Source organism: Chiloscyllium plagiosum, unplaced genomic scaffold (genome assembly GCF_037043375.1).
Source record: "Chiloscyllium plagiosum isolate Xiang-an unplaced genomic scaffold, Cpla_swu_hap1 HiC_scaffold_39, whole genome shotgun sequence".
Taxonomy (NCBI): domain Eukaryota; kingdom Metazoa; phylum Chordata; class Chondrichthyes; order Orectolobiformes; family Hemiscylliidae; genus Chiloscyllium; species Chiloscyllium plagiosum.
The window spans coordinates 18,077,996-18,090,805 of NW_028270177.1; the positions used below are offsets into that span (position 1 = coordinate 18,077,996).

At 41.9% G+C, this 12,810-nt stretch overlaps 1 protein-coding gene across 2 annotated transcripts in view; it reads left to right on the plus strand.

Moving 5' to 3' along the window:
• The window catches only part of cyp19a1a (cytochrome P450, family 19, subfamily A, polypeptide 1a), a 28,498-nt gene that overhangs the window by 11,897 nt on the left and 3,791 nt on the right, over positions 1-12,810 (plus strand). For both annotated transcript variants that reach the window (XM_043677368.2, XM_043677367.2), the window contains exons 7-10: positions 509-623; positions 1,780-1,894; positions 3,948-4,110; positions 11,361-11,602. In XM_043677368.2, the coding sequence (XP_043533303.1) occupies positions 509-623; positions 1,780-1,894; positions 3,948-4,110; positions 11,361-11,602 (635 nt within the window). The remainder of the gene's footprint in view (positions 1-508; positions 624-1,779; positions 1,895-3,947; positions 4,111-11,360; positions 11,603-12,810) is intronic.

Here is a 12,810-nt window from a genome sequence, read left to right on the forward strand (position 1 = left end):
TTCAAATAACCCAATGCTGAATTTGTCTATGCTGTCTAAATGAGTTAGAATTCACTTTGACACATCCAATGCCAATACTAATGTTATCCGAATAGCAGCCAATCTGGCACTGACAATAAAAACATTAGTTACAAACACACTGTCATCTCACACAAAATCCATCTGCGCCATTTTCATTCATTAATGTATTTGCTTTATTCATGAACTTGATGACACACAATGTCATTATAAATGTTCAGGGACCTCTTGTTCTATTGACACATTAATCAGGGATACAAATTGTAATTCATGGAAATCTGAAGCATCAATGAGCAGGATTGGATTTGACTTATTTTTTTTTAATAAACAGCAAGACAATTTATGACTTCTTGCCAGGCACTTTCACATATTTGCATATTGAGGGGCCATGGCTTCAAATACACATTCAAATTCAAAATTGCAGCATTAACGGTTTGTTTCTGAGGAAAAGGAGACATCGCACATTTGACATTTTATCTTGTCTTTGTAGAGGGCCAAATTGTGTCTAAAATCCAGAAGTATTTCGACACGTGGCAAACGCTCTTGCTCAAGCCAGACATTTTCTTCAAATTCAAGTGGATATATAAAAAATATGAAAAAGCTGCGTGAGTATTATTCGACTATTAGATTAGATAACTTACAGTGTGGAAACAGGCCCTTCAGTCCAACAAGTCCACACCAACCCTCCAAAGAGCAACCCACCCAGACCCATTCCCATACATTTACCCCTTCACCTAACGCTACGGGCAATTTGGCATGGCCAATTCACCTGACCTGCACATATTTCGACTGTGGGAGGAACCCCAGGCAGACACGGGGAGAATATGTAAACTCCACACAGACAGTTGCCTGAGGTGGGAATTGAACCCGGGTCTCTAGCGCTGTGAGGCAGCAGTGCTAACCACTGTGCCACCCATATATATATTGGACCCATTGCTTAGGGTGACTGTAGCTTGGAAGACAGCTTCATGATAAACAAAAATGTCTTCAATATTGCAGCCCTTCAAAATAATGAAACCTATCCCACATTTTAAAAAATTATTTGTAAACTATATGAACCATTAGATTGGAGTGAGTGGTCACCATCCTAAAGTGGACGTGGAGGAACAATTCAGGGCAGATGAGGAAGCAGCGAGGTTTCAGGATGTTGAAGTTGGAACCTTAAAACCTCGTTATAAATTTAGAACCAACTGTACCATGAAATCTCTGCTGCATGTATCCTTATCTTTGTGCATGTTATTTTCTGGCTAATTACTGCGAGCAATCACTCTTTTCCAATACTGTAGCCATCTTTTGCAAGGTTTGTGAAGGTTTGTAGCTCAGGTTGAGATTTAGGGTGTAGGTTTGCTCGCTGAGCTGTAGGCCCATGGGTGTGCCGTTGGTTTGTTTGTAGACCCATGGGATCTCCGCTATCAGGATTCATAGCAGAAGCAGTAATGCAAAGACTAGAACAAACAGCCCTACCAACCATCAAACCAAAAATCTGGGTCTGCAACGTAGATGACACATTTGTCATCACAAAACAAAACAAGATAGAAGAGACATTTAACATCATCAACAACACCCTCACAAGCATAAAGTTCACCAAGGAGGAAGAAACCGACAACCTACAGCTCAGCGAGCAAACCTACATCCTAAAACTGTAGCCATCTCTTGACAAGACAGCATTTCTTGTCTAAACTTACCTAATATTTGCTACCTCCGAGTAAATGTTCATGTGCACAACATTACATTGAGCTGTGATGTGTTCTGTACTTCTAGCCAGGATCTACAAGATGCAGTGGAAGAACTGCTGCTGAAGAAGCAACAAGAACTGCAAGAAGCTGAAAAACTGCAAGACATCACTGACTTTGCGACTGACCTGATTTTTGCACAGGTAATCGCATCTATGAAAATAGCAATTCAAAAGAGTTCACATTGTATATATACAAAGATATCATGGTGTTTATCAATATAGTCATTACATTGATAACCACATTGTCTGAATGTCTGTTTCAGAACATTTTTGACTTGAATTCTAGTGCATGAAATTTCTTTGAATTTCTGAATTTCTTCCAAAATTCTATCGAGTCTAGAACAGTGTGTACATTTGGAGGGCTTCAAATGTGATGTCACCATTTAAAAAAGGGAGGAAAGGGGAAAAACAGATCAGGAAAAACAGGCCTAGCCTAACATCAGCACTGAGTAAATACTGGAGCCTATTGTCTCAATGCTGCTCCTTTAACAAGGTTATGTTGTCCTTGGCTTTTTTCAGAGACGTTGTAAAAGAAACAGATTAAGAAAAGTCTAAGTTGAAAGGCTTTAGGGTCAATTTCATTATAGCTAATAGATACAGCCTCAGGCAAAAGGCTTTTAAGTTTTAAAAAAATCTCTTATACAATGAAAGGGGAGTGGCCAGTTCTCCCAGCTCAGCTTCCATCTCATTTGGTTTAGGTTTAGCACAGTAGAGTTGAAAAGAAGTTGGACCCAAGGAAGAAGGTCCATGCTCATCTCTCTCTGCCTTCTCTCCTGTAAGACCCTGTGTTTGATTTTACCTTTTATGCCAAAGAATGTTTATAGGGATTGTTGCAAGTTTTGGGAATGGCATCACTAAGTCGGAATGATCTGTTGGGTTTTTGGATAGGTTAAGTTATTTGGTATTCTGTTCTCTTTCGTTTGTGTTTCATTTGGTAATTTTGTAAGTAAATTCTGTTTTGTTTAAAACTAAGTGGTTTGATCAACTGCATCCTTCCTAGAATATCTGCATTACACCCATTTAAAACAGCTAGCAAAGTTAGAGTTTGGGCTGCTTTCTTGAAATGTTTTGAGGGGTCTGGCCTGGTCCAAAACACTATTGTAAAAATGTGATAACAGAACATTTGGAAAGCATTAAACAAAGGCAGCTGGGTTTTTTGCACAGCAAATTCATTGGCTGGTTTACAAGCACAAAGTAGATGTGCCTGTGCAGCAAGCAATTCAGAATTTAGAACTAGGAGACACAATCTCAGGATACGGGATAAATTATTTGGGACTGAAATAATGAAAGGTTGATCAAAGTGTCGAATTCTACACTCCAGCAGGCTGTGGAGGCCAAGTCACAATATCGGCAAGAAAATGACAAGCCTAACCTTAACATAAATGCTGTCACTTAATTTGTACTTGAAAATCTGCACAATTTTTGTCTACAGCTGACTGTGCTCTAGGTCTCATCAATCTGATTCAAAATGAATACTGTTTAATGACACTTTGTGAAATGACATAAAAGTCAGCAAAGAAAGACTCGCTAAAAAGACAAAATGTTTAAAGTTCATAAAAGTTGTCACATACCTTAGAGCAATGATGAGCAAGGACACCCATGACAGGAAACAGTAGAATAAGAATATCATTAACTAGTGGCCTTGAGACAATAACATTTACTAAAGGTTAAGGGCTAAGAATATGTCCTATTTCAGAAAAATGTGTGCTGACCAATAAGCCTGAGAGCAAATACGGTTTAAAAAAAAAAGAAGTTTGCTTGTTCCTACATTCAAAAATGATTGGAAATATGTCCACGGCATGATTTCTGCATGCTGAGCTTTACGTTCACATTGTGCTGATTCTGAAGTCTACGCTCAATCCTGGCCCCTCATGACACAGGTAGAAGCCAGTAGTCTGCCTTGATGATAATGTCAGAGGAAAGGTAACAGCACAACAAAGTAAGAATCAAATGGAAATCCAAATGCAAATGTATTATTTTTAGCAAAAAAAGTGAAAAAATGTATTATTTGTTCAACTTTAGTGAACCATTTATGATTTATTTGTGAGGTAGGCAATCACCGTTCTACTATATTTGTATTTTTGTGTATCTCTCACCTGAGGACTGTGCATATCTTGGTTTTGGCCTGTCATGTTTGTTAATATAAAGCTCATATCAATGCCAGAATAACAGTTGCCTTTCTGCTGTTCTGTAGACGCATGGGAAACTGACTGCGGAGAATGTGAGGCAAAGTGTGTTGGAAATTCTAATAGCAGGACCAGACACAATGTCTGTCAGCATCTTTTTTATGCTAATGCTTATTGCCCAACACCCTGAAGTGGAAAAGAAAATAGTTGAAGAGATTCAAGAAGTTACAGGTATGATAGAGAGAAAAAGTTTAAAGCAATAAGTGCAGATTGACTTTCTTAGTTTAACTCATCATTGTTTGAACCTTGTTTCTGGATTTAATTTTGGATTTAATTGTTCAATTGCCATTCCTGTCCTTTGACCTGCCACCTCAAATGACTATAATGTCCCGCTTGATCATTTGTAAAACTGTTTCCTCTTGCCATCATTATGGCTCCTCAAACTAGCTTCCACTGCACCCACAGCATTGCTCAAATTATCAAATGACATCCATGCACCTAGGACGCTGTCTCCATTGTTATAGATAGAATTAGATAGAATCGCTACAGTGTGGAAATAGGCCATTCAGCCCAACAAGTCCACACTAAACCTGAGAAGAGTAACCCACCCAGACCCATTCCCCTACCCTTTATTTCCCCTGACTAATGCACCTAAGCTATACCTCTGGACACTATGGGCAATTTAGCATGAATAATTCACCTAACCTGAACATCTTTGGACTGTTAGTCCAGCTCCAGTAGCTCAGTTGGCCAGATGCTAGTTTGCCATATAGACTGATGCTAATAGCAACTTCCTGCACTGGCTGAGGTTACCATGAAGGCCTCTCCTTCTCAACCTCTCCCCTTGCTTGAGGCATGGTGACCATTAGGTTAAGCCACCACCAGTTATCTGTCTCATTGGAGAGAGAAGTTGCCCTATAATCTGGTAAGACTGTTGTTATTTCATGTTTCATTGCACCAATGTAATTGTTATGTCTGAGTCTCAGCTAAAATGCAGGAGAAGCAGACAGATTTGTCAGAGATGTAGAACAAACTGATTCAAGATTGGAGGACTCAATACACCCCAGATCCAGTACATTCCAAGTCTGCTGGATATACACACAAATGTCATCACTCCAGCCATTGAAGTTCAGCACCTAAAGCAATGCAACAGGATAGTGATAGACTTTGGCCTCTCTCTCCAGGTGCCCTCTTCTCCCAAAGGGACTGGGAGGTGCAGCCAGAGGAGGAACCATATATAGGCCCACTGACGTTTCCCCTCGGAACACTCCAGAACTGGTCAGGCCTCCCACCTCCACCCTGCCCTCAGCCCTATGGAAATTCAAACTGAGGAAGGTGCACCTGCCTTTGGGAAAGATAGACTCAGCATGTTTGGGCTCTCCAGCCACTAATGCTGCTGAGGTGACCCAACCAAAACTCTAAGGCCAATAGGTACCACTTTTGGGTGAGCTCCATCCAGCTCAGCTGTGAGCCTAACACTGCAGTGAGCCCAGTGGAAGGGAACAAAGGTGGCCCAAGTGAAACTCCATTGTCAATATGTTCACTGTTCAATATCAGCTGTGTGAGCAAATATCACTCTTGTTGCAAATACAAGAACGAACGGGGTAGCTACCCTAAGTGCTATACAGTGTTTTATAGCCCAAAGTGTGAAGTGAGCAGCTCCTGCACCACATGCAGGCTAACAGACCTTGCAAAGTGCTTGTCCCCAGGTGCTAAAGGTAGCAATCTTTCAACGTCACAATATATTTCCTATGTCTCACAGCCATTATTGCGATCGATTCCCGATGCTGCATGATGTACTCAAGGGATCCTGGGGCATGGATTTGAACTCCAAACAGTACATCAATGCATAAGGTTCACATCCAACAGTTTGTGCTCCAAAGCAATGCATTAACGTGTAAAACCGTCGTGCAAGTAGATTAGACTTGCACCATGAGGGTACACTGAGGACAGTACATGCCTGATCCCAATATTCATGGAAGAGGGGATGCAGGTAGTCCCTGACCATTGAGGGAGATTGACATGATACTGACTTGTGTCCAAGATCAGGGGCATAAGTCACCAGGTAACCATTCTAACTTCCATGCTGTAAATTACCACTGTCTAGTTTCTATCCGGCGGAGGGTGGGGCAGGGGAATGGGAAGCTGCACATCAGTAAAGTGAGATGAACTAATAATGAGGTGTTAATGTCTGCAAATGGATGCTGATAGACTTCTAACCAACCAGGAGTGAGATTTATATCTCACCGCTCAACACTTGGTTGTAAAGTGGGACATTTCTTTTCCTCAACATTCAGAAGCTCCTTAAGTTGATCTCACCTTATTTTCCCACCTTTTTCACTAAGTCCTTCTGTGACTGAGAAGATGCTGCCTTTAATTTCTCCAAATTGACAAACAATGGCATAATCTTAAGAAATTAAGGAAAACTCAGAGTTTTAATTTTGCAATTTCATAAATAAAACATTAGATGGTGATGGTCTGGTATTGTCACTGGACTAGTAAGTCATTTTGAGTGCACCAGCAATAGTGAGCTCACAATTCACCACAGCAGCCGTGGTGAAATTTAAATTCTAGTAACAAATCTGAAATACAAAGCTGATATCATCAATATTGACCATAAAACATCATTGATTGCCATGAAAGCTCATTTGATTCGCTAATATCCTATAGGGGAGGAAATCTACTGTCTCTATCTGACCTGACCTACATGTGACTCCGGAACTACAGCGATGTGATTGACTCTTAATTGGCTTCTGAAATGGCCGAGAAAGACATTCAGTCCATTCAAACAAATGCTGACATTTCCAGCATTGCCCACATCCCACAAAAGAGTAAAGAAATAAAAGGTGGTTTACGATGCCTGAGACCCTGACCAATATTATCGGATTGGTCTTGTTAAGGACTCAAGCTGCTAAATAATGCAAAAGGAACAGCTAGAGTTTTCTGGGTCACCATCAAGGTTGGCAAGGATCCAAGGAATGGTTGCTGATTGGACCTGTTCTGTACCCATGCACCAACTTGAAGAATCGAAACTGGAGGAACTGCCACACTCGCTCACAGCATAATTTAGATTAGATTAGATTAGATTACCTACTGTGTGGAAACAGGCCCTTCGACCCAACAAGTCCACACCAATCCACCGAAGTGCAACCCACCCAGACCCATTCCCCTACATTTACCCCTTCACCTAACACTATGGGCAATTTAGCATGGCCAATTCACCTAACCTGCGCATCTTTGGACTGTGGGAGGAAACCGGAGTACCCGGTTTTCACAGTTCCTTCTCTAAGGGTGAAGCCAAAGAATGTGCATTCTGCAGTAGGCTGTCCAGCCCTCCTCATCACATGACTCCCTCTGTTACTATCACATGTGATAGTGAGCAATGCCTTTATGAGTCTATTTGTCCATTCAGATTGACCAGTGCAAAATCTAACATCTTTGTCTTCTGTCACTGCACTGCAGGGGGATTGACTCAGACAGATATTTTGTTTCAACTTTCATGCATTGCAAACCTACTGAGTATCTGTTTGGCTAGCCAACAGACCTTCGATGCTACACTGTCAAAAGATGTTATCAGTGTTTTATGACGAACAAAGCTACAATCTATGTTAACAAATGTTCAAATTCTATAATGTCTAATGGTTTAAGAGAGCAACATAAATGCCTACTTGTTTATTTGAAGAACGATAAATACTGGGACAATGGCATTGTGTGTAAAATGCCAATTCAGTGTCTTTTTGGTGACAGTGATGCTAGCGCACTTCCTGATGGCACTGTTCTGTAATCTTGTTTCTGTACACAGTGTCCTCATGTCCTTGGTTTTGCCAAAGCAATTTGCTGCAGAGTTAAAGCTATGATTCCATTTAACTTAGAATCGCATCTTGCCATTAAATGACAATGAAGCAAAGTCCCAATGTAATTCAATTTGGTTTAATTGCTCTTAATTTCCAATGAATAGCTTGTGAGGAGGACCTTAATTCAGTGGCACAGCTGTACTTTCAGATCTCATTGGTGTGACTCCTTCAGACAAATATTCCATCAGTTTTAGCATAGATTGATTTCATTTCAGCGTGTTATTTTAAATGTACATTTTGTCCCCTTCATATTGTGCAGTGGGCACCATTTTTGGAAGAATGGAAGGGACCTCTCTGAGGTGCCTGTACTAAAATGAGTTGAAAGGATGCATTTGAGGGTTTATTTATTTGGAAGAGTGGAGAAGCATTTATTGTTCAATCTCAAGATTTCCGTCATCCATTGGCTTCATTTGACACAGTGCGAATGGTTGAGATATCACGAGGAATATGTCTCTCAGGGCAGCAGTACAGTATCTGAGGTCCTGCTTAGGAACCCTGCAGCTTTCAGAATGTAATATCGAGTTCAATAATTTTAGAACCTGAACACTTTTTCTCTATATCCTTTACCCACCTCCACACCCCAGGCCCTGTCATGACTTGGGTTGCTTTCAGCACACTCATTTTTACCCACCTACCCACCTCTATCAACTCCATTATCATTTTCTATTACACCCAGGCTTACTATCATTCCCCGCTTTGTCTGCCTAATTATCATTCTCCCTCTCTAGGTTCAATCTCCACCTGTCCACTTACTCTTTTATTCTTTCCCCCTTATCATGTCATCAGCATAGATACCACCTTTACTGAGCTACTAACAGTTCTGAAGAAAGGTAACTGGATTCGAAAAATAACCTCTGTTTTCTCTCTACAAATGCAACCAGACCTGCTGAGTTTCACCAGCAATTTCTGGTTTCGGTTCAGTGTTTGGATAATGGTATGACTCGAATGGTCACGGTCACACGCAGCTGTTCCACCTGTGAAACAAGTGGCTGCATCCTTTCCCAATGCTTCCTCAAGCAGTTAGAGGATTCTCCAAAATTCCCAAGGAAAGTTGAAACCTGGGGCCTTACCGCTCGGGTTAGATTGAAACCTGGGGGCCTAGCACTCGGGTTAGGTTGAAACCTGGGGGCCTAGCACTCGGGTTAGGTTGAAACCTGGGGCCTTACCGCTCGGGTTAGATTGAAACCTGGGGGCCTAGCACTCGGGTTAGGTTGAAACCTGGGGCCTTACTGCTCGGGTCAGATTGAAACCTGGGGCCTTACCGCTCGGGTCAGGTTGAAACCTGGGACCTTACCGTTCAGGTCAGATTGAAACCTGGGGCCTTACCGCTCGGGTCAGGTTGAAACCTGGGGCCTTACCGCTCGGGTTAGTTTGAAACCTGGGGCCTTACCGCTCGGGTTAGGTTGAAACCTGGGGCCTTACCGTTCAGGTCAGATTGAAACCTGGGGCCTTACCGCTCGGGTCAGGTTGAAACCTGGGGCCTTACCGCTCGGGTTAGGTTGAAACCTGGGGCCTTACCGTTCAGGTCAGGTTGAAACCTGGGGCCTTACCATTCAGGTCAGATTGAAACCTGGGGCCTTACCACTCGGGTCAGGTTGAAACCTGGGGCCTTACCGCTCGGGTTAGTTTGAAACCTGGGGCCTTACTGCTCGGGTTAGGTTGAAACCTGGGGCCTTACCGTTCAGGTCAGATTGAAACCTGGGGCCTTACCACTCGGGTCAGGTTGAAACCTGGGGCCTTACCACTCAGGTTAGATTGATGCTGTTTATAGTCAGTAAGGAGGTGCATCATCGAGCAGTGGGACCATCATCAGTTTCTAGAGGTTGTTTCAGTAGGACTTGGAGATTACAGAGCAGTGTGTGAGGTTTTGTTGAGATAATGTGTCACTAGTTGTGACTCATTAGCTGTTAGTAGGTGCTAGACTTTGAGGTGGATGTTATCCTGTGCACATCAGTTTGCACAGGGAGCCACTCAAATTGTGTGGGTCTCATCATCCCAGAAACAATTCATACAACTTGCTGGAGGTGGTGACTGTTATGTCTGTGTGACAACTCCTGAGTCAGGACAAACAGCTCCATTGTTGACAGACCAGGGCCTCTGACGCAGTAACTTCCAAATAGAATTAAATTCCAAATAATATTAAAGTGAGCTTTCCCACTTGAAAACCTACAAACTAATGTTGCCAACAAGGTGACTAGATCCTGGGCACCAGATTCCCAATCCAAGCAATAAAATGAATTGGAAAATTCTTCAGAATGACTGATGGCAATGCTCACTGTGTATTACTCCTTTAGGTAATTAGCAGAACTTTCTTTCATTCTCTGGAACTTCCATCATGTCTTCCACTTTTAGATTCATTGCATTCCCCCATTATATCATACATTATTCCCCCCAAAATTACAGTTAATAGGTCTTCTATTATTTCATCAACTACTCCCCCTGCACATCCCCCACAATTTAATCCCTTGCTATTATGCTGGCCATACTTGCATTCCCATTATTGACTGGTTACAAAAAAAAACAAACTTACCAACGATATAGCAGCTTTTACAACCACAAAGTGTTTTACCTGAAATTAAGTACTGATATAGGAAGCACAGCAACCAATTTAGACACAGCAAACTTCCACAAACAGGAACGTGCTCTCAATGTTGTTTGAAAGATAAATATTGGTTACGACAGTGGGAAAGACTGCCCTATGCTTCTTCAAAATAGTGCATTGTATATTTAAGTCCATCGGAGAGAGCAGACTTGGTTTAACATTTTGTCTGAAAGGCAGCACCATCAATAATGTAGCACTCACCCTGTACTGCCCTGAACTATCAGCCTTGAGCCCAAAACCTTTTGGCGCAGAGGCCAAAGTGCGACTCAGTGAGCCACAGCTGACACTATAGTGTTACCACTTCAATGGGGAACTCAGATACCTTTGTGACAAACTGTTGGTGATCATAGGTATCTGAGAGGGGAAAGTGAGGACAGTAGATGCTGGAGATCAGAGTCAAAGAGTGTGGTGCTGGAAAAGCACAGCGAGTTAGGCAGTGTCCGAGGAGTAGGAGAGTCAACATTTTGGGCATAAGCTCTTCATTTTTTGACGCAGATATCTGAGACACTGCTATCCACCACTGTTGGCATTGTGCTGGATGTTACAGCAACCATCTGGGATATTGGGTAGGTTCACTGCCATCAATTCCTCTTCTGGCTATTTGTCTGTGTTACTGATACCCAATAGGGAAGGATGACAACATGAAGTATTAGGCAGCGGATATGCTCAATCTTGACAAACGACAAATAGGATTCTTTCTATTATTTAGCAGCTAGCGCCATTACATCTGAGATACATGATGGTCTCTTGTGACACTGATGACTCTTCAAACTCTTCAAACACTCCTTTATATCCTGATAGTTAGAGTCTATCCTGTGATGTCAATTAACCATTTCAGAACAGAGCTGTCTTAAACAACAAACGAGTTCTGAATCACAGGGATATATCATCTGACCATTCTCTAAGTGCCAATGATGCAAAATCAAGGGGAACTGGAATTATTGTTTTATGTTAATATGTTACTTCAATAACAGCATCAGAAATCAGATGGTCAGCTGGGTTTTCTCTTCCCTTCTTGTTTTTAGGGGAACGGGAGATACAGAACAGTGACCTACAGCTACTGAAGACTGTGGAGAATTTTATTTATGAGAGTATGAGGTACCAGCCCGTGGTGGACTTCACTATGCGCAAGGCTCTTAAAGATGATGTGATCGATGGCTACCCAGTTAAAAAAGGCACCAATATTATCCTTAACCTGGGCCGTATGCACAAAGATGAATTCTTTCTCAAGCCAAATGAGTTCAACCTGGAAAATTTTGCACAAAATGTGAGTTGCTGAAAATTGAGCTTTATATCTAACAGTTCTACAGATGATTCAAGCTTCATGAAGGCAGTTAAAAGACAATATTCATTGTATAAGGTGATCTTTATGTGGCAACATGCTGTCATTTCTCTTGTTCATTACAGCATGTATTGTTGTTTTCACTAATTCATGCTTACTTGATGCTCTGAGTCAGCAAAGCCAACATATAGAGGATAACATTTTTAGAATAGCTTCCTATAGCTATCTCAGGCTGACCTCCATCTTCTCAATGCCAATTACAGAGGGCAATGAATGATAGGGTGATCTTGTGGTAGAGTGTGCATTGTTGCTGGCTTAATGGCAGAAGCTCATTGTTCAAGTCCCACTCCAGGAGTTGTTGGCAACAGAAAGTATATTCATAACACAGCCAACTTGCAAATCCTCTCCATACACCAATGACAGATGGTAAGAGTAGGAATGCCTCCTGGTCAGCTATGCTTGATGTTATGGTAGTCTTTGATGGGCTCATGAAGAAGGGCTCATGATGGGCTCATGAGTCCTAAAGAAGGGCTCATGCCCGAAACGTCGATTCTCCTGCTCCTTGGATGCTGCCTGACCTGCTGCGCTTTTCCAGAACACATTTTCAGCTCTGGTAGTCTTTGATATCAGCCTCGCAATCTGTAGTTAAACCTCGCAATGAAAACAAAAGGAATCATGTGTATGTATAGCGATTGTAACAGGGTCATTCAGCTGGACCTCATAAAACATGAGTTCCCTGTTTGAGGCTGTTAACCTGGTCCAATCAGGGAGCCCTGGCTGACAGATAAGAAGATGAATGTCAGAGGTTCTGTTCACTCTGAGACCTGGCTCTGGGGGAGCTGGATCAGTGTCAAGGATTCTGCATGTGTAAATAAAGGGAAACTTGGTGACAGGATACCAGTTTCTGTGGAGTTATTTCAATATGTCTGTCTGAAAAGTCATTCAAGACAAGACTGTCTCAAAAGCAAAGAATAAATGCTGATCTTACCAATAATGCTTACATTTCATAAATGAAAAATGCTCTGTCTGATTCAATGCTGATCCAGTGCAGTCTGGCTGGAGTGGAATTCTATTTATTGAACAGAGGCTTTACAGATTTCAACAAAGACCATAACATTTCGCCTGATTTACTAAAAGCATTTTTGGCCAGACTTCCAAACAAAGCTGGTTGCTGCTTTCTTTAACGCTGCGTG